Here is a 25,214-nt window from a genome sequence, read left to right as displayed (position 1 = left end):
CAGTCCCCTGGCACCTCTGGGGGCCTTGTCTGTTTTGGATCTCCCAAGGAAGTCCCTTAGAGGAGGGTGTTTTTGAGCAAGGAGCACCAAGAAAACCCCTGTGCTCTGGAAGGACACCTCTGAAAAGAGATGCTGTATGGAACTGTGGTTCCCCAGGACAGATTTGGGTCCCAGGTGCACAGAAATTCCCCTTTGCAGAGGCACAGGGGGAGTTTAGCAAGAGGAAGCTTTGTGTAGATGAGTACAGTGGTGAGAGTGTGGTGGCCTGTGCAATAACTCTTCATCTCCTGAAACATGCTTGAGCTGCTCTGTGATTCAAAGCCAGGTGGGAGCCTGTTGGCAGAACAGCGGTGAGCTCCCCAAAGCCTTGGCTGCTGGCACTGCATCTGCCCATCCAGCCCTGCGTACTTCTTCCTGGGGATGTGGACTGAACAAATTACCTGGGAAGCAATTTCAGCTTCATTTGGCTGCCAGAATTTAGTCAGAGCCCTCAGCTGAGACCTGCTGGCATCTGGGGAAGGAATTGCTGTTTCAGGTGGGACATGGTAAGAAACTTGGAGAAAACCAACAGCACAATGCGTTCTGTGTGACACACAATACTTTATTATAACAGCCATAACCCAGGAGAGCCAGTGTTCAGTTACATGGACGCTACAGTAGTTGTCTGTCCTACAGAAGTGTGGAAATACTGTGATGCACTCAACAGAAATATGCCAAGAGACTATTAACAACTCCTCCTGGGAACTCAAGAGGGGCTGCATGGCAATGGGTGAGGCCAGAGCCTGGCCTTATAAAGGAAGATACTGCAGGGCACTGCCTATGTTAGGTTGTGCAAGAGGGCCACAGAAATGTCTGTGTTGAGGCCAGAACATCTCCCTCCCCCACCTTGCTCGCAGGGGGATGTGGCACCTACAGAGTTGGCTCTAGTAGCTTTGGTGCAACATGACTGGTGTGCACTGGCTGGTGTCAGCCAGGTAAGGTAAAAGCTGCTAGGTAAGTTCAATAAATACAAAGACAAGTCCTGCTTGTTGTATCCCATTTTTAGGACCTAGCACCACAGTGTGTGGAGTCTGGAATGTCTTTAGGTGAGATGGGCAGAGATGCTCTCTGTTAGAGAGAGGTGGCTTATGAAAATACAAGTTTTGAGGAATTTTAGCTTTGGTGGCATGGGAAGGAATGAGGGGCCACCCAAAAGGCAGTAAAGTCAGTTAAATGCTCTGAAGTGGCCAAGGATCCCCTTCCTGGTACAGCCAGCATGTTTGTCACCAGATATGCAAATCCAGATGTCGCAAATCCATCTGGCTCAGATTGTTTACCTGCATCTCCCCATCAGTTCAGTTTGGAAAGCTCGATGCTGCCTTCTTCTGAAAGCCACATCAGTGAACACCTCTTACAGACATGCGTAGAGCAGGGACAGAGCAGAGAGAATGATTTTGTAATACTAGTAATATGGCTGGGCTGATGGCTTCTGGCTGCTGTGTTAAAAGCTTGTGTAATAATACTTTCCCCTCCTGCCAAATTGCCTATAGGTAGATCTTGAAGGTTGTGAATGCAAGTCCTCTGGGGAAACAGAGAGGAAGATGTTGGTGTGGTATCTGAATGGGAGAGTCTCTAAAATCCTGGGTCGGTTTCTGCTTGTAACTGGTAACAGAGATGTTAACTGGGATGTTGTAAAGACAAACTTAAAAGAGACAGCCTGGAGTGGATTCTTATCCTTTGTCCCCTGGACATTGGCTTGAGTTCAGGAGAAAGTGCTTTGGCCTCATTTGGCTACAGATGCCAATGGATCTTGTGTTTATGCAGTGGGGCTCTGTTTCTCCTAGCATTCTTCTGTGGACAGGGAACTGAGCTTTGGCCGGGCACCGCTGATGAAGGCATCTGCAGGTGTTGCTGAGTTGTCACTGTGGCTTCTAGAGAGCAGTATCTTTGTGCTGCCTCCATTTGGCTTCATCTCACCATTGGTGCTGCCTGTTCCTCTTGCAAACAGCTTGGAGTTTCTCAGGGTGCTGGCAGAAACTGCAGGGGTTGGGGGAGGTTAGAAATGTTTTATTCACACTCTGCTTTACCAAGTTGTATGAATAAAGCCACTTACGGTGCTTTGGTCTGGAGTGGACGGTGCTGATGACTGTGGGTGTTGGTTGCTCCATGCTGTGAACGCAAGGACAGAGTGTGAGGACACATACTAACCTCTGCAGTGCCAAAGAGATGTAGAGGACTGGAGTTTGGCCCATTTGAGCTGAGCTATGTGGGCAGAGCCAAGTGCATGGTTGGATCATGAAGGCTAACTCAGCAGCATCTGCGCAAAGCATCATCTAGAGAAGTGCTGGAACCTGTCCAATGTGGGGAGTCTAAGGAAAACTGCAGAGCCAGAAACAGGGCTGAACTCTATGGGGAATGCTGGAATTTGTTCTTTCTTTGATCAAACCTTCAATACCAGACTCAAAGCTTGGGATGTCTGCTTTCTCCCTAGGTGTTTGGGTGCATCCCTTCCCCTCTTCAGGCACAAGGATGTGCAGCTTACCTGCTCTCCTCCCCTTCCATCAGCTTCCTGTAAGTGAGGATCTCCACATCCAGTGCCAGCTTGATGTTCATCAGCTCCTGATACTCTTTCACCAGATGAGCCATATCCTCCTTGCTCTTCTGTAGGGCTTCTTCTAGCTTGACCAGTTTGGCTTTGGCATCCTTGAGGGCCATCTCGCCATGCTCTCCTGCTTCTTTGATATGCTCCTCTAAGTACAGGCACTGGTGTTGCAAAGGGAAAAGGGTGGTGGAGGCGTTAGGTATGTTGTAATTTCAGACCTGTATGTCAGAGTTTTGTCCCCCACCCCAGGACACACCTGGCTCTTTTGGGACACGATGCAGGACCTCAGCTTCTGGATCTGTATGTTTAGGTCTGCGATCTCCCGTCGGCTGTCAAGGAGGTGACCCCCATAAGTGCCTGACTGGGTGCTTCCTTCATTCAGCTGCAGGAGAGATGGAAGAGTGGGTTATCTGCATGCCTCCTCTGCTGTAGCAACGGAATCTGGGAGGATTCCCACTGCCCTTGGGGAGAAGTGCCCAACTGGGGAAAAACAGTGGGTGTGTAGAAGGACTGGGGGCTCATTCTCATATCTTCTTCTGGCTGTAGCTGTGCCAGGTATAGAGCAAGTCTCTCTTGGGGTTAATCACATTCTTCCTCTCTTTGGAGGAGACACCAGTGGAAGGTCATTTGCATCTTAGGTGGGACAAGCTGCCACTGGGAGATGTCCTTGCCTTTCTCCACTGACAGTATTGAGAGCCTAGAGCAATGAAACTACTAATTTACACACCTGAGTTAGGAGGAGTTGATGTGGGTTAGCACCCTGTCCCTCCCTCCATTCCCAGGTGTAGTGTGTCCCTCCACATCTTGCTGATTCCTGTAGTTTCTAGGCTGATCTCTCTCCCTCTTCTTTCCCTGCCTCTCCCCAGTATCAATCAGATAAGGAGACAAATACCTTTCTCCTGGTAAGTGCTTCAGCTTCTTCCCAGCTCCGGAGAGCCAGCGCTTCATACTGGGCCCTCACTTCTTCCACAATTCTGCTCAGATCAAGTTTGCATGCATTGTCAATTCCCAGTACAACAGAAATGTCCTTAATTTCTGTCAGCAACTCCTCGAGTTCCTGAATAGCAAAGAGAGGACAGGACTGAGATACCAAGTAGTCAACAAAGCTACAAGCCAGGGGAGAGCTGAACCCTGGCAGATCTGCTGCTGTTAGCTAGGCAAAGCATCTTCCATATGCAGTGTGGAGATGGTGAGGTTTCCTAGGTTTTCAGTCTCTGAAGTTTGGAAGCTGGTATTATTTTCTCCATAAAATCCAGACTCAGCGTAGGGTGTTGGTTTGGGACCTTTGGATACAACCTGTTAAAGAGTCTGACAAAGTAGTGCATTTGTACTGCATCAGGAGCAGGTTAATTGAACTGATGGTCATGCTTCAATATCAATATTCAGATGGTGGGCATGTATGTCTTGGGCAAGAATTAGGGCAGTGTCAATCATTTTGCAGGCTGGTGGTGCTAGGAAGATGCCTTTGCTGAGCTCTGCTTCAGTATCTAGGGAGGCTGTGGCTGCCATTGGTGTTGTTATAGTCTGCTTTGTGTCTAGTTAGAGAAAGGAGAAACAGGACTCTTCTCTGAACACATCTGTCGCTTGCAGACCTATTCCAGTCCCCAGAACTGCTCTCATATGCTGGGGAAACTCAAGCCAGCACGGGGGAAGCAGGAACATGCACGCACAAGCTGACTGGGATATTTGCTCTTGATAGCTGACTCGGTCACAGCTTTAGAAAAAGGAGCCAAACAATGATGAATGCAGACTGCCCTCAGTGAACCTAAAAAGGACTCTTAATCCGTGCCTGTAAACTGCACTCCTGGGTGGTTTGTATCCAGGTGAGACATGACTTGATGTTGAGCAGATGGTGTACACACACATTCACTTGGCAGCTTCCCCCCAGCCTCAAACTGTTCCTGCAGGGGTGTCACTCTTATCGGTATCTGCAGTTGCTTCTGATTTACACCAGTGTTAAAAAAGAGCAGTATACATCTCTCCCCATCACTTACCTTTCATCTTGATGTTTTTGTTCTTCCCTTTTGTGCTGAGGCCTCTAATCTCTTTAGAGAAGCATTTGTATACCTTGTTTTCCTTGCCTTCCCCTGACTGGGTAAACAAAGGGCACCCTGATATGGTGATTCATGGATAATAGAAAAATACCCCACCACTCTTCCAAAGAGAAGGATTATCAGTGTATTTTTTCCCACTGGTGTTTAATCCTTGAGCCTCTTTGTTAATCTTTAAGCAGGTTAATAGCTATATGAGAAAACTCATGTTTATTGCAAATACTTGAGCATCCTCTGCCAGGGGAGGGGAAGGAAAAAAAAAACCCAAACCAAAAAACCTGGTGGTTTAATGAGGATTGAGGCTGGGATTTTCTTCTGATTCATAGCAACAAGCTGTGAGCAAAACTGTCAAGCAAAGTTTTCCTCATTTGCCCTTCCACTGGATATGTGTGCTTATATGTTGATGTCAGTCAAATCAACAGGTACAGGCGAGAAAATGACTAACCTGAAAACAAGCTATTGAGAGGAGAGGGCAGAGAGAGAGGTGGAGGGTAATTTCTTTACATGAAGCATGGGTCAAAAAAATGCAGCCTTCTGCCAGGACAGCAATGTGGAACCTGGAGGAATTCAGCTCAAGAAGATCCTCACAGCAGGATCTGATTTCCAACTACCCCTGTGAATTGCCTTGCACGAGGAATAATCTTATAATTTTAAGGAAAGTAAGGCTTCATGGTTAGTTGCAGGCAGAGCATGTGTTCTAATGAAGTTCAGATATTCTGCAGGTCCTTCTGCCTCTCTGTGCCTCAGCTTCCCCACAAGGAATGTTAACATTCCTCTGTCAAGCATTTTAATTGTTTGTATTGGTAGAATTTAGACGAATCATTAGTATTCCCAAAACACGGCTGAGCCTGCTTGGTAACATTTTACAGGCTCTGAGTAAGTGGCTGTAATCGTTTCACCCTGTTTGAGTAGATACAGGCACGCTGCAGCCTTTGGGTTTGTCTGAAGGGCTGCAGACTCTGTATTCTTCCCCCCTTGGTCGAATCATACCTAACTGCGCACTTCTCATTTAAGTGGAAATGGAGTATGTTGGATTGTGTTAAAGAGCATCCAGCACCTCACCCAGGTTCACCACAGTTTGTCTCTTGTTGAGCCCCTCCTCTGAATCTGAATAGAATAATATTCAGCTCACTCATGACCTGGGGAACTTGGTCTCAAGGCAAACACTATCAGTGGGGGTTAAGAGCTGAGCCCAAAACCAGCCAGCTCAGGAGTTAGATGGGGGTTCTGGACTGTTAGGGGGGGGCCTGCTGGACCAGCCTCCCTGCAGTAGCTGTGGGGCAGAAGGAACATCCACATCAAATTTAAAATGGAGCTGGTTTAATTAAGGGAAGGGGATTAGCTCAAGAGACCCTGCCTTAAGCCATCTAACAGTTGTCTGCAACACCATGCAACTCCCCTGGACAAGATCTCATTTTGGTGTAAATCTGGAACAATACCCTCCCTGTAGTGGAACTGTCCACAAAAATGTCACTTTTTTGCATGGTAGCTTGTGTGTTCCCGGGCCACTCTCCCAAATGCATTTTTACCTGCTCATAGATGGTTTTTTTCAAATCCATCAGCTCTTGGAGCCCGTTGAGTTTTGCCTCCAGCTCAGTTCTATGCAAGGAGCTCACATCTAAATCCTACAGGAGATGGAAAGTGTATTAATCAATAGTTTGTCTTTGAGTTTGTAGCAAGAAGTCTTTCCCCCTGCCACCGCTCCTCCAGCAAGTGCCCTGCTTGCTATTTATTGGCAGGTACTTGTGAAACTGCTCTACAAGTAGGGAGGTTCCTTTGTGGACCTTTTTCCTCTGCAGTTTTTTTTTTTTTTATTTTTTTGAGCGAGCGCTTTGGTGGAAGTCTCAAATGAGGTAGGGTGGAGAAGGAAACAGGCAGGGCTGGTCCATACCTACTCATCTTTTGTTCACCACAAAAAGCATGGGTTATTGAAAACTCTGATGCCATCCACAAAAGTCACCAGAACTGCCCTTACTGGCTGATGAGTGTGTCAGGGAAAACATGCAATTAGCCATAATGATCATTTGTGGAGAACGTTTCCTCTGTCTAATAGTACCCTGCATTCCTGCATCTTGGATTTTTTTTATTTTTTTTTTTAATGTAAAGGCTGTGCACAAAGCCTCCCATTTCAGCTGATATTCAAATGCAGCTAGGTCAGGGTTGGGACATTTAAACAGGGTGTGGCCGTGTGACAGGAAACAAAAGCAAACACATTTATCAATTTCCAGCCTTTCCCAACCTATGATGTCAATCTGAGAGAATACATGCCAGGGAGGAGAGGTGGTGTCTCAGAGGGTCCTGGGGTGCAGACCCCTCCAGGCCAGGTCTGGCCAGTGTAATTGCAATGTGGTTGGGTGCAGGCATGGTCTGACCCCCAAGCGCTCCGCCAAGAGCCGTGGGGCTTTTCTGTAACCACAAGTGGCCCAGACTCACTTGTACTTTTCCTATTGAAATGGTGATGGTGATGGTGTTCACCACTCTACTGTCCTCCTCAAGACCTTATTACCCCACAAAACATCTGTGGTACAAGGACTCGGTCCAGAGCTAGCCGTCTGGACCATCTTAGCTGAGCCTGGACCATCTTGCCTCTCCAGGCTCTTCTGTGACTACGCAGAGCCGGTGTAGCGCCTGTCCCAATAAAAAGCTTCTCTTGCCACTGACCTTTTTGAGCTCTGTGAAGGTGTATTCCATGCCGCTACAGAGGCGAATTTCATCCTCGTATCTAAGGAGAGTGGAAAAAGCAGTAAGAAATTGTACATAGTGAAAGCCTCTGGGGTGCTTAAGGTTGTCTTTCTGGCCCCAAAAAGCGTCGGGTTTGAAACTTTCTGCTTTTACTGTGATGTCCCACCTCCTTGACATATGCTAGACAGCAAGGAGAGGTATCTCCTAGGTGTGGGCATCTTGGACAAGAGAGAGGATAACAAGCTGCCACATGCCAGCTGCTCTGTAGTAACACCATGAGCACCTTAAGTCTGAAGAACTCCAGAGTAGAGAGGAGGTATCTTTAATTCTATTTAATTTGAGGGCTAAGCAACCTCAGGTTACCTCACATTTGCCACAGAAAGAGAGAGTAGGCATGGAGAAGTGAGGTGTGGTGAATTACTCTCTGCGAAACCCAGTTGCATGCCCAAAGACTCCTAAATTTTCACCCTAAGCCTTCCTCTTCTGTTTCTTTCAGGTATCCTCTTCATTTAATTTCCGGAGTCTGAGAGTCTTCTCAAGGGACAAAACTTTGACTTGTGAAAATTCTGAGAATACTGGACTAGTGTCATAATTTATCCTAAATGTAGCACAATTTGTGAAGTAACACAGGACCTGGCAAAGCAATTCATGGAAAACAGTGCCCACAGAGCAGAAGGTAACAAAAACCGGACGGGATAGGGTGGAGTCCTAATGGCTAAATATCCGGCAGAGGAACCAACCCCGCAGGTGTTTAAAAACAGGTTTGATAAGGCAGGACCAGGATAGCAAAGACTTAGTCCAGGGGCAAATGCATTTCTTGATGGCCAGCAGCAGACACGAGAGTAGTTTAGGGAACACACCAACCCTTGTTGGCACTTCGGATGAGCATGTGGCTAGCCCTGGTGTTGCTAAAAGCAGGTGTCTGACCAGGAAGCCACAGGGTCTCCTTTGGGCCTGGTGTGTGACCAGCAGAGGTTGGTTTGTTTGCCATGCAGGAGCATTATGTGATGGATGTTTGGCATCTCCCACTGCACTGCTGGACACACTTTGGGAGTGTTGGCTCTTCTGCTGAGACCAGAGCAGGTTACGCTGTCAGCAAGGTCGCGGCTTCCCTGCTCTTCCATGATACCTCAGGCTCCTCTTAGCCTAATGTGCGCATAGCATTTCCAGGCTGTGAATTAAACCTTTCATTGCTACTTATAGATGTCACCAAGTTGATATGGGGAAGGCTGAGACCTTTGGGAATGAGGTAAAATGGCATCTCCTAACAGACTGATGATGATAAAATCAGGAATGACAGCCATATTCTATTGTTTGGTGGTCTGGTGCATCATCACTGCAGTTACTCTCAAGAGCCTTCCCTGCTGTTGTACAAACCTTTAGGAGAAAGAGGAGCTGTGCCTAGGAGCAGAAAGAGGAGGACGAATTGGGAACACAGCACAGGGGATCACATTGCAGGGGAAGGAGGCAAGTCATGCTCAGGAGCTGACCTGAAATATCAAAAACAGCTCTGTGGAGCTGTTGCTTCCTCGACAGAGGGGTTAGTGAGGGCATGGAGGGGATCTGACAGTCACAGACTCTACATTTAGGCACTTCTAAGATTCCTCTTGAGTACCCCCATGGTGTTAAAATTGCCCTCTCCTTGCCTGCTTTTGTAAGGGCAGTTAGCGTGGCTAACGAGATTTACCTGTCTGGTTTCTCTGCTCTTTAGCTGGAATGTTAGCCTTGCTGCCAGCAACTATGTACTGAGCTTAATTACAGCCTGCCACTCTTCCTTCATCCTCACTGCATCTCAGCCCAATCCCAGTCTGTCCCAGCCTGCTGAAGCAGCTTCACACATTGCCGGGCGCTGACATAATCTTGCATATTGAACAAACAACACTGGAGTGAAAGAGAGCAGGCCCAGCCAGCCAAACATGCTCACTGCACGGCTCTGGAGGGACCTGGCGGCCGGGAGGTGACTCACATGTGGATGGAGCATTCCACAAACACATTACAGCATTTATCATCTTAGAGATAATCCTCAAGCAGTCATGCATTAAGGCATAAATCCATCCCATCTCAATTCATGCACTTAAGACACGCTTGAGACGGGCGTCTGGTTGCCTTGGGCTCCTTCCATAGACAGTGAAGCAAAATCAGAGGTGAACCAAATCCGAGGCAGGCCTATGTTCCTCTCAGGATGTGCCTTCAAGACTACTTTAGGGTGAAGATATAGTGGTGGGATGGACCTGAGCCTGGTGACATAAAATTAAGTCAGTCTTCCTCTTGTGGAGCAAGGAAATGGGGCAGGAAGTAGCTGAAAACCGACTGCAGAGGTTGAAGGTAGAGGGGTGTTGACTGCCTAATATTCAGGTGGCAAGATTTGACTAATACAATCCCTGGATCTCGGAAATGGATCCCCTAAGGGCTGTATGCCCCATATTTTCCTGCAGTATCTACCCAGTGCCACACCAAAGTAGGTCAGCATAGGCAAAAATTCCCAGCCCTCTCATTCAAAGGGGTCTTTGCATGTGCAAATCACACATGTGGGGAGCTGAAGCAAACACCTGTACAGATGTGCACCTCTGGGCAGTTATCCCTATTCAGGTACGTTTCGGTATTTGATTTTTAGCTTGACTTCCTAAAGAAGCAGGGTTTGAGACGCTGTGCCAGCCTCCAACCAGCTTCCCTATCCCCTCTCCATTCTTCTCTGCGTTTGGAATTGCTGGTTAATGACAACCTAATTTGAGAAGGAGGCACAAGTATCTCAGCTAGTTAAATCTCCTGTATGGTTTTGGAAAGCAGTCCCTGGACAGAGAAAACAGACAAATTAGGGCCTTGCAGAGGGGCACTGACAGGTAGATTTCACATCTTAAGTGATCTGTTGGGCAGCAGCCTGCTTGGGTCATCACCCTGTGCCTGGCATGTTTCATCTGGAGTGCCACAGCTTGGATGAGAACATAACCAGTTAAATTTGCCAGTGAAGTTATTAGCTTTTCCTCCCCCCCAAAAATTCCCTTGGGAAAAGAAGCCTCCAGAGGAGTTGGAAGTCTCCAAAATTTGCATGGTTTAGACAGACCATTTGCTCCAGAAAAACAACTGGGCTGAGGCAGCCTTCTCGAAGGAAGTGTGCAGGACTCAACAGAGCCAGTGTGGGTTAGGATGGGGTTGGACTGCTGCCTGGAGAAAGCTCAGCAGAAGCAGCAGTCCTCTCCCTGTGAATCACTAACTGCTGGGAGCAGCACAGTGCATTGTCACTGTCACAGAAATCCACCTGCACTGGCTTTGGGTGTTAACAGTCCCCAATGACAGGGTGGGTTTTGCTGCATAGGTCACCCCTGGCAGGGCTTGTGCCTTGCAGCTCACAAATGGGAGAAAGCGGAAGGGGAAGGCTCCGCAAATGAGGGAGAAGTGCTTTGAGGAGCAGTGTAATTTCTGAACGCTGTTTTCCCATGGCTGTGTAGTCCCACAAAACGGGAACTCTTCTCAAGACCGACAGTTGGGCTAGTTGTAAGCTGGTGCCCATTGTGGATTCTCTGCTGTCTAATACTGCACATGTGCATATGCTGCATCCTTATCTTCTGTGGGTGTTGGGTGTGGGGTGGGTCCTGTTCCTCTAGTCAGTCTCTTTTTTTAATTTTGAGGGATGTAGCATCCCTATCATATCTTATCCCATTGTCCAACTAGGTAGTAACTGCCCAAGAAAATCAAACAGTAGGGGGAAGCACACAGATAGCATGTTTGTGTAAGCACAAATCCTTAAGTAATCAGGCTGAAAAATAAATGAAGTGCCAGGCACAGGCAATTAATGAGACAATTACTGAATACAAATATGAGTACAAACTGTGAGAGCAGATATGGTTGACTGATCTGACATTTCTCCACCAGCCCAGCCATTTTCCTACTTGGGTTTTCCTGACTGTCAGGGAATAAACCAGGAAGTATCTTTTATAACTGCAGGGCCATAGAGCAGTTACTTCCTTGGGGAAGTGCAAGGAAGACCAAGTGCTCTAGAGAGGGATGACAGGCTTTAACCTTTTTAGGACAGGGAGTAAATGGCATAATCCGTATTGTGGCTTTGATCTGAGCTCAGGGTTTCTACCTGTCAGCAAAGCAAGCATCAGTCAGCCTAAGTCTTGTAGTGAAACCAGCATCCAAACAAAGAGCAGACAGACACCGCAAGGAATTTAGGTATTTCTGGGCACCTGGGTATCAGTATGTCACTTCTTGAAGGATGCTGAGCATAATGATTTCAGCATAAGGTCAAGAACCAAACTCCTACTTCCTATTCCTGCTCTGCCACCAGCTTGCGCTGGGAGCTGGAGTAAGACATTTAACTGCTGTATCTCCGTTAATATGTCCGTAAAGTGGAGGTATCGGTCCTTCCCCTAATTTGCAGATACATTGAGTGGCTGGTTTAATCAAAGGCTGCAAAGAGCTTTAAGATCCTTGGGCTAAACTCCCCGGAGAGGGCACTGTTATTATTTATGCATCACTTCGTACCTCAGGAACAGGTTTGGGCTATTACTACAGTGATGTCTATCAGTGCCAGCGGAAGGGTAGTCCCTTAGCATCGCTGTTCTGTTTTGACAGGGCCCATACATGGCGCTTTGCTACAAATCAGCATGGAAGACTCCAGAGATCTTGTGTAGGCAGATGGGTGTAACTGTAAGGGAAAGTATCTAATTGTGGATTCATCTGTGGTATGCAAATGACACCGATAATAAGAAAAGCATTGTCTTCTTGAATAAGCCATGGCACATCTCAGATGCTCTTATCTGAAGATCTCAAAGCTCTTGGCAAAAGCAGCAATAAGCACGTGGCAGCTGGTCCTTCCTTAAAGTTTCAGCTGCCTCAGTATTTTATGTCAAGAGGTATTCTGGGTAAAAGTCTGATTTTTTGGTCAAAGGAGAATTTTGCATTGAATGTTGTGGGGTGAAGGGGGAAAGGAAGGGATGTTTGTTAGTATGAAGCAGCCTAGATCCATAAAATGGTTTGGGGAGAAAGTTCTGGTTTGTGGCAATAGCATGGAGAATAAATATTTCTCTGTTTTAGTGGCTGTCATTCCTGATAATACTGTTCCCCAGAGCTGTTCTCTAGCCTGAGGCATTTCTCAGATGCCCTGCACTCTTTGGTATTTCACTTTTTATGGGTTTCCTTTCATCTCTAGTTAATCAGGAAAAGGCCAGGGTGCTAACTTCTCAAATACACAGTTCTGTGCACACCAAACTAGGAATTTGTTCCTGGGAATAACAGGCTTTCTGTATTAAATCAATCCCACACTACTCTTTATGCACACAGCTGAACCGATACCTTCCCCCTTGTAATACCCAGCTAGGCTAGACACCTACTTGCTTCGAAAGTTATCCATGGTGCTCAGGACCTTTGTCAGCTCCAACTCAAGATTTTCCTGCTCGTAGTTGAGCGCCTTCATCTCTTGATTCATTTTGCTCATGTACTGATCGTAGATAGCCTTGATGTCCAACTCGGAGTGGGAATTGTCTTGATCCTTCAGGAAGTTCCACCTTGTCGTCAGGATCTTGTTCTGTTGCTCCAAGCACTGGACCTACAGAAGAGGTTTCCGAGATATTAGTAACACTGACAGCCAAAGTCAAAGCTGACTGCTCCTGGCAGGGCAGGAGACATTGACCTGGAGACCTTCAGAGTAGTGAGAAGCTGCTGGAATCAGCGGAGGTTTCCAGGTAAGAACAAGAAATGCCCTGAAAATTAGGCCTGAGGATAGAGGGTTATAGGGACTTTTAGAGGTTTTACACATTACCTACTAACTAATTTCTTGATAGAACATGTTCATGTTTGATAGAACATCAAAGTGAATGAGCATCTTTTATTAAGTCACTGAAAAATAAGAACTGTTCAATGCTAGTCCCCTTTGCCTGTGAACATATTGAAGCAAAGGCTGAAAATCCACCACAGGTCGTGCACAGATGTCCAGGGTGAATGAAAGTCAGATTTACTACCTCGGAGTGGCACAAAGATAACTCCTCTCAAATCAGTGGGATTACACCATGGTGAAGTTTGAGTAATGAATCAGAGTCCTGGTTTGTATTGCAAAGTAACATAGACAAGGCCTATGGGAACTCTAGAGAATAAGCAAAATAATTACAGACTCCACGTGAGGTCTATGTGTGCGTGCGCCTGTCTGCTTGAGAGAGGATACACTGCATTTTCATCCACCTGCCGTTTGATGAGTCTGGCACTCTTCTTTCCTAATATTGACAATCTTAACAGTAATGCTCGGTGTTTAACAGTTTTCATCTTCAAAGCTCTTGGCTAACTTAAATTAATATCTAATTGCTACCTCTCTTATTGCTCTCGGAACAAAACCGAACTCCTTCAGTCATGTTTTGGCTGGTGATTTGTCAGTTGCTTCCAACAGTGTCCTCCACTCTGTCATGGAGATGATTCAGCGCTGATACTATGCCCTGTGTGGTGTGAGCAGCGGGGTGCAGATGCTATCAGGCCTTGACCTTCTGCTTGGCCTTCAGCCTTGACTTTGACTTTCTGTGGCCCGAAGCAGCATCAGTGTATTGAAAAGGCAGAGTTCCCAACTGCTGACTGCTGCACAGGTGCACGTGGTGAGAGACAGCATCTTTCCCAAAACACTTCTTGTCTGAACAGAGAGAGAGAAGCAGGAACAGAGAGCAGCCAAGCAAAGCAGAAGCATTCCAACGCTCACAGTCAGTTTTCAGCAGAAGGGATGTGAGTGTTGGGATCTTCCAGGTATCACTGTTAGAGACCTAATCCTTTCTTCCTGATATCTTAACACATGGCCATAGACATCCCGTCGGTAGTCCAGTCTACTGACTCGCTGCTTTGTCCTGGCACAAAATCAGTGGCACACTGTGTGTGTGTGTGCATGTGCATGCGTGAGGCTGAGAACCGGAGGATGATGCTGCAGCAGAGCCAGAAAGGGGCATTGCAAGTGGCACAAGTAAGTGGCCTCTGGGGCTACCAGAAGCCAATTGGGCCATTTGTTCTCGCCATCTGAGGCATCTCAGAGAGCGTGATAGAGCCTCTCTCTGCAGGGCTGGGGTCAGCGGGGCTGGGGTGAGCCTGTGGGATTGTCTGTAGGAACAGCCTCTCATTTTAAGGCAGTTTCCCTGTTTGCTGCTGGGATAGTAAATGACTGAATGTGTTGGCTGTTGTTCTAAGTCCATCTTTGAGTGTCAAATCAAGTCTCAGTTCCTGACCTTGCTCCTAATCCTTAGCTGCTCTTTTTCTCCTTTCCCCAAACAACTCAGTTTCTTTCCTGTTCCCAAACCATCCCCATCCATTGGGCTGAACCCCTTACATCTTGGCTTATACACCATCCCTCTTAGCAGAAATTCTTCCTTGCAAAGTGTTTTAACATGAGCTTTGCAGCAGAAGAATCACCTAGATCTGGCCTCATTTCCTGGAAAATCATGCCTGAACACAGAAGAAGTGACCAAAGCTTGGTCCTCAGAGGCCTCTACCTCTGTGCTGCTCAGGCTAAAGCTAGGGCTTCAACCAGGGGCTCCATGACTTGGCTCTTCCCTGTTTTCCACCTGGACATATCTGGATGGAAAATAAATACTAGCAGGTCTGGAACAGCCTGCTGGAAAACCATCAGCAGCAAACTCCTAAAGTTAGTGCAGTCAATTATCTGAGGAATTAGCTGCTCAGGCTTGAGACCATCTGAATTCCTGATTAAAAAGACAAGTTCTCTTTGACAAGTCGGTGTCATTACTTTCCTCTGGAATGAGGGCCTGAGGCAGATGGCTGAAGTTTGCCACTTGATGTACCACTTGAAGCTACAACCTTCAAAGCTCAATGCAGGAGCTGCCAGCACTAAAGTCAAAACCACCCAGCTAAGGTGGGGTGTTTGTATCTTCTGTTCATCAAGCCTGTAATGCGCACTTATCAGCAGGCCACCAGATTGGGTTTATCAGGAAACCTGGAGGCTTTCTTACTTATTCCATCCCTCTTTGCACGGAACAGGCTAGTGCACGTGGTCTGGCTCACGTACATATCGTCACTGCATGGTCTTGTCCCATCTCCCCTACCCCCATCCTTTCTGCTGAGGTCTGATTTCTGAGCAGGGCCAACCTCCACACAAACCCTGACCTTTCGATCGGGATAGTCAAAGGACTAGTCCTGCAGCACATGCAACACAACCCACCTGGGTGACTTCCAGACCAGGGGTTCTCCAAATGCACATTGCGAAGACCGGTGCTTGGAAAAGCACAGACATGGAAGCTGCCATGCCCCTCCAGCCAGGGTCAGCCCCCTGGTACGGCCACATGCCTGTTTGCATATACAGGTGTGGCTGGTTCACAGCTATTCAGTTTGGATAGATGCTATGGGAGATGGTTTCCCTGCCCTTCTCCTTCCCAGTGTGAATACAGGTCCTCTTAGAGGTAGAGCTAAAACAAAACAAAATAAATCCCAAGCCATAGTAGCTTGGCATTGAGTGCCTGTATTGTAGACTGCAGTGAAGCAATCCTCCTAGGAGATTACCATCTGTTTACAGAGCACCAGGGCTTTGCAGAAACCTGCCTCGGCTGGATGAGTTGTTTTCCTTTGAGAAAACCTTCTGCCTTCTCATGGATCTTAAGAGATGAAAGCAACACTTTCTTGGCTAAGCACGCAACCCCTCGCAATAAAAACCACAGAGGAGGGAGGTGGGTGGGAGGTCTCCCTTGCCCACCACGCTGGCACGGAGGTGAATTTCCAGCTCTCTTTAGCAGCTGGAGAAGAATTTGAACTGCCGCCTTAATCAGCATCACCGGCCATGGCTGTTTGTCCACTACAGGAGCCGAGGCCTGCTCTATCCGACACCATGCCTCCGTGGCCATGCCTTTGCTGCTCAGGCAGAGCAGGGTCCCACGGGGTGACAGGCGCAGCAAAGGAGAGGCACGGGCTGCCTGATGCCTCTGACCATAGATATGGCCCGGCTTCACCTAGAGACACTGCAAGCCTTTGTTGAAACAGATAGCACTGAAGGAATAACTAATTGGGTAATTAGCCTAATATTCAGAGCCTGGCAATGGTTAGCTGAAGGCCTTGATAAGTCTCCTGAGAGACTGGTTAGTGTCTGCTCCCCTGCCACCATCCTTGTCCCCATGCTGTACCGTGGTCCTCAGTAGCTCACCTTACCTTCTCAATTAGGGTCACAAACTGGTTGTTGAGCAACTTGATGTCCTCTTTTTCCTGCTGCCGCACGGCTTGGAAGTCTGAGTCGATATCGAGGTGCACGGGGGCCAGGAGTCTCCTGTCGATGGAGAAGGAGGGATAAGAGGAGCACCGGTATCCGCCATCTCCGTGGAGGCTGAGAGAGCTGTGGCCATTGCTGGCCAACCCGTTGGGACTGCAGCGGCCCAGGCGATCCGGGGACGTGCTGGCTGCTTTTCCTCTGCTCATCTTCCCTGACACCTCCCAAGAGGAGAGGGAGCCACTGGTGAAGGCTTTGCAAGGGTTAGTCATGCTCAGCTTGCGGCTCTGCAGCTCAAGGGGAGGGGAGGGAAAGGGGAAGGAAAAAAAAAAAAAAGAGATGAAGTTTTCTTGCTGCTGCTGCCTCAAAGGAGAGGAGAGTAGTGGCACACTGAGGAGTTTGGTCGGCTTAATTCCTGTCTCCTCAGCTCGTGGGTTGGCTAATGAATTACAAGCACCTGTTCTCCTATGTTCATTAAACGGAGGAGGGTGTAACCGTTGATGTAATCCAGATCAACCTGTTGGCTTTTTATTTTTTTTTTTTTTCTTTTTCCCTCCTCTGTCTGTACCCTCCTTTCTTCAGGAGCTTGTTTGTGTGGTGAGGGCATAGGCACTCGCAGCAAAAACAAATCACTCACAGGTAATTCGCTGGGCCCCAAGCGGCTGCTTTCCTCATCCTTAAATGGTGAAGAAAGGAATCAAAGGTGCTGGGTTGCAGCAGGCTTGGGGAGGACAGCTCTGAGCACAGCTGCTGCACTAGTGCTTGGCGCATGGAGCCTGGGTTCAGCCCCTGACTGGTTTCTAGCCAGAATCTGCAGGAAGGAATTGTGATTTTTTTTTAAATTTTTTTTTTTTAGGGGGGTGTGTGTTTAAAATCATAAAGAAAGAGCCTGAATTGGCTAAAGGTAGGAGTTTGGAAACACATCTCAAGCTCATCATCATTAGAGGTGCTCATGGTCTTCCTTTGACCACATGGGCACATCACAGAAGCTTCTGGTGCTCTTAGTGTTTTAGGGGTGATAGGTCTCATTTTGAGACCCCTGGGTGTGGACAAAGAGTCCTGAGGTTATTCGGTCATCTAGTCTGGCAACAACAGAGACCTTCAAAACCTCTAGACACAGAGTTGGATCTTAAAAGTGCCCAAGTCCATCTTTGGCTGCTGGCTGCTGTGTTCCCGCTCCTTGAAAGCCCTTTAAAAGCTGGCGCTGGAGACACCAAAAACCACTGTCTTTTAATGAATTCTAGGCAGCTAAGGTGGCACGCCCTTAAATACCTGTTTGGACCTAGGTATAAATCAATGTTGGACAAAGCTCTCTTGAAAGTATTTTCCTGCTTTAACTCAGTTTCTCATGTGAAAAATCAGGACAGAACAACACCCGTTTCTGCCTCTTTTTGTCTATTGGCATTGTGGTCTTCTCAAGAAAGGGGATGGTCGTTTCTGGCCAAAATTTGGAATTTCCATTTTGTGGGAAAGCTGCTGTTTTGGTTCTGCCCCATGTTGGAAGACAAGCTGGGAATTTCCCTGCCAAGTGAGGCAAAAGAAAGCTTGGATCTGTCACAGACCTGCTTCAACATGAAACATATCTGATGATGTAGTAGTTTTTGTCTTAGGAAGGACTTCAGAAGGAAGGTGACCCATTCCAGTAGGGTTAACCTTTTCTTCAAGTGTAGTTTCAATATTTTGCCACAAACAGTGGGCTTTCACGTGGCATGTCCATCTTGCCAAAACACCCTTTCCAGGGAAAATGTTTCCCCTGATGATCCATTTGAATACCAACTGCCTCACTCAACGGATCCTTGTCAGGACTTTTCAGTTTAGTCCTGATGGTTTATTTTAAGGACTAAAACAAAATTTATGGCTGGGAGATGACAAAGCTCATGGCTCTTGCAAGGTGAGGTGAGATTATCTATCTCATCGTGGGCTGCCGGTTTGTGGCTTTGCGGTTGCAGGCACATCAGTGTTCCCGATTAGCATCAGGTCATGGGGTCACCTGGCAGGTTTTTTGCTTCATCTCGTACTGAGGGCAGTTTTGATGGCTCCCTAGGAATGATCCCTCTGAGGGAAGGAGATAGAGATGACATTAGGCTAGTTCAATTTAATAGCGGCTAGGAGCAGTGTTCTGCACTGAGCTAGATGGATGTTGCACGATTATGTTTTGCAAGATCTCAGGAAGTACTGTTGCAGAGAAAGCACTGCTGGTCATTGCATCGGCAACCACATTTGCCTGAGCATTAACTCCTTTAAGTATCAATTCTTTCTCTACCCTCTTTTTTTTTTTTTTCCTTGAAATGAAGTTTCTAACACTGGATCCAGCCTGTGAGGATATCCAGTCTGGCTGAAATAGCATCTCCCAGTGCAGAACAGCACAAAACAAAAAAACTCTTTGGGTGATCAGATCTAATTGTAACATGTTGCTTGATGCCTTTTGAGTCCCAGTTCCTGCATAGCATCGTGTACTATATCCCATATCCTCTCTGTTAGATGCTAGAGGCAGGAGCCAAATCATTCTGCCACAGATAGATGCAGAAGGATGATGGCTTAGGATTAAAGCTGCCTTTAATGTTTGGGAAAGGCAGGGTGGAAAGCCATTTTTCAGTGGGAGCATTGGGGCCACTCTACTCTGAGATGAGCAAGGCTTTTCAAAGTTCTACTTCCTTCCAGAAGGATGGGTATAATTTGCAATAACCCTCGAAGGAAAGTGTTTGCAAGTGGTCATCTCTGCTGGCAGGTGATATGAGGATGTGTGGGAAGAGCTTGCATAGACAGGAGTAACCCGCTTTCTAAGCTCTCCTTTCTAGGTGCCAAGGCTGAAGCTCCTGTTGTCACACCTGCTAGGCAGATGGGTGAGGTGGGGATCCAAGCTTGCCCTGTTAAGGGGGGCACACTACTGCTCGTGGTCCTGGGTCCTAGGGAGACCCTAATTTCAGTCTAGCCAGGGCATTGCTCCATGGCAATGCCCAACGGCCTGATACTGAAATGATTCTGCTCTTTGGTATTGTAGGTGCGCTTAGTGCAGAAACCTGTCACCCCATGCTGTCTTTTCAAGGATGAAGAAAGGAGGGCTGCTTTACACATTGGCAGCCAAAGCCTTGCTACATGTTTCTCTCCCTTGTTGTCTTCCCTGCCCTATGGGAGAGGCAGTGCTGAGTCAGGGTGTTTCTTCCTTTCCTGCTGATGCTCTCGATGCTCCTCCTCGGCCAGGTATTTGGTTCAATTTGGAATGGGCTGGTCTCTAAAATTGGGCTTTAAGATTTGGTGCTAGCTTTCTTGGCTACACAGCAGAACAAGCTAAAAAAAGGATGGGGACAAGAGGAGGGTGGTACAAGGTGGAGAAGGCTCTGGAGGATGCGATGAAGGGTCCAGTCACCTCCAGCTAACCTGCTGTGTCCTTCTACTGTCGTAATGTTGCTGCCTGTGTCCTTGCAGCCTGGTCTAGCTTGTCCCCTGCTCTGTTTGGATGGAGTCGTCACCATCCAAAGATGCTGAGTGGTCCCAGGGTCTGCCATTCTGGATATGTCTGGAGCAAGGCAATGTGTTGCTTTGAGTTTACAGTGTGGTTGTTTCATAGGTTGATGTTTGGGGATGGGCACAGGGTGGCTTGGGGATGCTTAAATCTTTGCAGACAAACCTAGAGAGTCTTTTCACGTGTCCCTTGAGTCATGGAGATTTATCCTGGCCATCTGGAAAATCACATTTTAGGGTTACGGGCTCAGTATGTATACGCATAGTAGAATAATTTATTTATCAAGGTTCCATAAGTAATTGCTGTTTATTAGGTATGGGTAGTGTATGAAGCATAAACAGCGAATCAGCATTTGCCCCAAGGAATCCGAATGATTAAGGTTAAGCAAGACAGAGACAGGGCTGAGGGATGCAGAGAGCTGCGGAGGTAATGAGTGGGTCAGCAGGACTTATTTAAGCCTCATCAGGCACGCGAGGAGCGTCTGGAGTGGGAACTGTGTGTGTTAAACCAAATGACACATCGCAGGGGAATGGCTGATATTGTGGCCGCAGGTAGGGCAAGGCAGAGCAGCTGCAGCTTCCTAGTTCCAGAGAGCCAATTCAGTCCACTGAGTTCACTTCAGGTTTAAAAAAAAGTAAGAAGAGGGTTTATTTTGTTAAATGCTTGTTTTGTTTTTGTTAAATTTGGCTGCTGGCCCTTATCCTGTGACAGGAGAGGCATTTACCTGTTCAGTGGCGTAGGCTGTAGATAGGTTGATTATATGAGGTCACAGGCCAGCAATGCTGCCCAGAGCTGGATTTGTGGTGAGGGACTTTGATTGCAGAGACGCCGTAGTTCAGCTCTGTTTCTCAGCCCATCTCTGCAGTGCCCGGTGGAGAAGGGAAGGTGCTGGGCTGGGCTGGAGGCATGCCCAGACCAGTGCTGTGGTAGGACAGCCAGGGACACGCCAGTGACCACAGGGCTGCATGCTGATTTGGGCACGCATGTGGTTTGCCATTGCTCTCCTTGTCCGACCCTCCCTAAACCTGGGCGACGGTGGATGGGCACTGATGGAAGCGCTGTAGCCACCCTGCCTGTGCTGGAATCGGGGCATGGTGGCTGAGGACGGGAGAATTTCACCCCAGACAGTGGCTCTTTGTGGACCCTGGTTTGGGGGAGGGTTGGGGGTAGCTCTGCAGCCTTCCCCAGCTCCACCCCACCCCTACTTTTTCCTTCTTTCTCACTTATTCCTTCTTTACGTGCTCATCCACCCTTCTAGTGTCACATTTCCATATTCTCTTACTCCTTTCATTCCTTTATGTGCCTGCCCAGAGCCATCTTCATCCCCCTCCTCCTGCCAACCCCCTTCCCTCCTTCCTTCTTTTTGATTTCTGGGTGAAACAGCAAGTAGCTAAAACCCTGCCATCTAGATCACTTCCCCCAAAATAGACGTCACTTGCAAAGAATTTATAGAAGGGTTTGGAAGGCAGGATGGGACGCGCCCACATCTGCTTCACACTCAGGAAGGTTTCCAACCCATCTGCTGCGCTTTTGCTCACGTAGTTTCCAGGAAATTTCAGGTATTGAGAAAAAATAAGGAGGACTAATTAAGTGGTGGTGACATCACTTGTTTCTGTTCAGGTGCTGCAGGCTTTTCCCTTCCCACTGTACAAAGAGGCTGGGTGATACTCTCCGTGCCTAGGGCTGGGGAAGCAGCTGCTGGGCACTAGATCTCCCCCAGGCAGCCGTATCATATCATCTCCCAAATAAAGGGACTCTGCTTCATCTTAGAAACTGCTGCTTTATTTTCTCAGTTGAAGGCTGTCCCAAAGTCTATGAATCTCTATGTGTTCTCAGCTGTCCATCATCCCCACTTGTCAACCACTCTTTGAGCTATGCTGGGAGCCTGAATGTTGCCAGTTCCCTTTCTAATAACCTGTCCTGTTACTTTGGCAAATGGCTTCTCCTTTCTCAGTGTCCCTGCTTATAAAAAGAGCATAAATGAGACACACAATGTGAGGATTTACTGCTTAGTGTTTCTCAATCCACACTTGAGCAAATGACTTCATTCCTTTTAGACAGCACCCAGTATCCGCCACTCTGATTACAATCTGGCTCTGTGCTCTTGTGTCACTTTTAATTAGGCATTTTGTTTCTGCATTGTGTCATTCTCACATGGTTTGCAGCATAAATAATGATGTATTGTGTTTCAGTGGGTGCTGCGAACCTTTAGCTTTTAATGAGGCTGCATGGATATTTATGAGGCCATCTACCTGTTTTGCAACATGCAGGTTCTGAGACTAAAATACACTGGGATCTTTTTTTGGGGGGGGGGGGGGCGTGGGGGACGGACACCTAAGACATCAGAGTGGTAGTTAAAAGGTGGACATTTGCATTGGGAATTGCAGAAACAGATCATTTTGCCCCAAGGTGGGAATTGGTGGCTGATTGGAGCAATCCCAGCCTACAGCAGCTTCTCTCCTAAAATTAGCGTAGCGGGACTGAGCCCATAAATTTAAGGGACAGCACGTGAGGTGAGATGTCTTTGGGTGTATTTTTTCTCTGCGAGGACAGGGATTTGGGCTCCTGCTGCATTTGTCGTCAGGTGGGAGCCATAAGCTAGGAGCAGTGAGGGTGGGAATGGGAGAAGGGCATGGTGTCACTGCTTGGTGCCGCAGCTGTGTTGGGACAAACTGAGGGACAATTTGCTGTGGGATCCCATGAAGATCAGGGTGGGAGCTCCTTGTGCTGGAGCCCCCTCACTTGTTGAGTGAGGCTGCCTTGTGCCTGCACTTTTCAGAGGCCACATGCCCAAATCATCAGGCAAAAGGTCTGAGTTTATTTTTTTTCCTGGCCACTTAAGTGAATTGGATCTCAGTCTCCCACTTTTCACCTTGTGCCACCAACAACTTTTTGGAATAAACGCGAAGCGGGCGTTTGGCCATGCCTACACCTCACCACAGCTCTCCTGCGGTGGTTTGTCATGCTGCATACTTCCCAAATGATGCAACCCAACCCCTCCGCAGCGCAGAGAGGTGCAGGGCACGGCCAGCTCTGCTCCTGGTCAGTGCTTGAATTGCTGCAAAGGGGCAGTTGCCGTGGGCATGGGTTTGGTGCTGGGTTACCGCCAGGGGCCAGTTAACTCCTGGAGCCTCCTCTTAGCCATGCAGCCTGCAGTTGGGAGCCGCTTGCCGTTCCGACGTGTCTGCAAGGGAAACCTTGGCACCAAATGGTGTGCCCTGTAGCGTAGCTCAACAGGTTCGTAGCGTGCACCCAGTGCAGGCACAGACCCAAGTCAGCACCTTGAGGCAGAGGGAGGAATCACCCGCTTGCTTCACTCTGTCTTGGCTTTGTGAGGATGGTTATGACATGGCACAGCCAGGCTGCAAGTGCCTGTGCGACAGCTCCGTGCAACCCCACGTGTGTGCATGTGTCAGGGCCACACCGGCACTAAGCCCAGGAGCGAGTCTGTAATCCCTCTTAAATCTGGTACCAGATCTGATTCATCCTGATTTTTAACTCCTGGGGTCAAATTCTGCATGACTGATTCATGCCTGGTGCACGCCTGGTGAACGCGGTAAACTCGAAGCTCAGTCCTGCCTTGAAGGGCACTTACGCCTTTTTTCGTACCGGGTAAAGCTCTTCCCCTGCACTGAAGAGTTGTGCAGCCCACGGTACGTGGGAAAGAAGCATCCTCGGCGTCGTGGAGAGCTGTTCTCACTCTTGGCACTGTTTTCCCTCTTCTACTTTTCCTGCCAAGCCTCTCTCCTCCCACGCTGTCCTCGTGTAACATGGAAACCTGCCGCAAGTGGAGCTGATGGCTGGAGGTGGCTTTGGGGTGCTGCCGGGTGTAGGGAGGAGGCGGTCGGGTGCTGGGGCCGGTGGAGGTTTCTGAGCAGCAGCCGTGGCCGTGGGTAGCCCCAGCTCCATGCAATGCTGGACCTGATCTTCCCTCCCCTCCCACAGACCTGGAAAGAGTCATTCATGTCATAGGCAATGTGGGCAGGTGCAAGATAATTACAATTATAATTATTATTGTCATCATTGAATGTATTGATGGGTTATGATGGTGCCTGACACAGGGCTACCACACCCTCTGTTGCTATCAGCACCCAGGGCTTGGCTCCCCGTCTGGTCCAAGGCTGCAATCTTGCCCTTTGCTCCTACTCTAAAACCTGATAGCAAGTCCCAAACTGGGAGAAGGCCAGAGGAAAGGAGGCGTTTCGCTTTCCTTTTGGCTTTCATTTGGAAGCTTCTAACTCTGTGATATTTGGGTTAAAAGCTGGGTGCTGGACTAGTGTGTCTTACTGGCTGAGATATAAATGCTGAGATAAAATACCAGGCTGGTGCAACAGCAAACAGTTGGGAAGTGCTGAAGCCCAGATCTTGGGAGCGTGATTCTCCTTGTTTCTGTATTTCCCGTGTTTGCAATTGTAGGAAAAAAACCTTGTCTCCCTGAGAGCTGAATTAGCCCCTCTGTAAGCAGAGGTATGGTTACACCATATCTCAGCTTGGTGATTATAGCCGTAATAAAATACTTGTAACAAATCAATCGCTTGAATTTTTTTTTGCCTTTCTCTTCCTTTGACAGTGACTCATTTGCTAGGAGGTCCTACACTTCTTTCGTTTAGCCCCTCTGCCTTGGCTTTTCTGCTTCTCTGCCCTTCACAAAATTGTTCATGTGTTCGCAGATTGAGCTGTTTTGGGTAGATCCTACAACCTCCCATTTCTACAAGTTAAATGTGTTGAATTCCTGTAGCTGCACATGGAAAACATCCCTGCTGTGGAAGTCCCTGGTGCTTGTTCAGGAGAAGCCATCTCTGGAAACCCTGACTGGTATGAACCGCCTTCTGTAGCAGGAGAACAGTTTACACTGAATCTGATGGAGTTTTTGCAATCCAGTGGCCTGAAAATTCAAATGAATATTTGCAGCCACATATTTGGTAACATGTTGCTCTGTGCATAGGGAGTGGAGGGAGGTGATACGGGTTTTACTCCTGCCTCTCCCACATAGCTCCTGCCTGCAGGACAGTTTATCTCTAAAACACTGCATACAGTTCTGTGTTTCTTTGTTGTTTTTCTTCCTTAGGAGCATTTATTGGGTAACAGATGTGTTTGGACAGCTTTGATTTTTGCAAAAGATCTTGGAATTCATAATTGGGGCCAGAGGTTGTGGAGCATCTTTGTTCCCGTGTAGTCACCAGGGTGAAGGTGGTTATTTGTGTTGTGGCAGCTATTAAGAAACCCAGTCATTGTCCACAATTACATTGCGCCAAGGGCTGT

General features: G+C 47.9%; 2 protein-coding genes across 4 annotated transcripts in view; one reads left to right on the top strand and one right to left on the bottom strand.

The window, feature by feature from the left end:
• LOC104313766 (keratin, type II cytoskeletal cochleal-like) overlaps positions 1-25,214 on the top strand; it is a 63,696-nt gene that overhangs the window by 22,905 nt on the left and 15,577 nt on the right. The window contains exon 4 of one of the 3 annotated variants that reach the window (XM_069806057.1): positions 7,811-7,990. The exons of 1 other annotated variant lie outside the window; for it this stretch is intronic. The gene's annotated coding sequence lies outside the window, so the exon portion shown is untranslated. Of the gene's footprint in view, positions 1-7,810; positions 7,991-16,521; positions 16,753-25,214 lie in introns of those variants that run through there. One more of the 3 variants, XM_069806060.1, reaches the window with a different exon arrangement.
• On the bottom strand, positions 581-16,965 carry LOC104313764 (keratin, type II cytoskeletal 80). Its single transcript, XM_009912907.2, has 9 exons — positions 16,435-16,965; positions 12,648-12,862; positions 7,294-7,354; positions 6,162-6,257; positions 3,474-3,638; positions 2,838-2,963; positions 2,522-2,742; positions 2,093-2,148; positions 581-2,016 (listed from the first exon to the last, which is right to left on the bottom strand). The coding sequence occupies exons 1-9, from the start codon at positions 16,759-16,761 to the stop codon at positions 1,820-1,822; spliced, it is 1,464 nt and encodes a 487-aa protein (XP_009911209.2). The 5' UTR covers positions 16,762-16,965; the 3' UTR covers positions 581-1,819.

This window comes from Haliaeetus albicilla, chromosome 18 (assembly GCF_947461875.1).
Source record: "Haliaeetus albicilla chromosome 18, bHalAlb1.1, whole genome shotgun sequence".
Taxonomy (NCBI): domain Eukaryota; kingdom Metazoa; phylum Chordata; class Aves; order Accipitriformes; family Accipitridae; genus Haliaeetus; species Haliaeetus albicilla.
The sequence above is the reverse complement of the archived record's forward strand: the minus strand, read 5'-3'. Positions and strand labels throughout refer to the sequence as shown.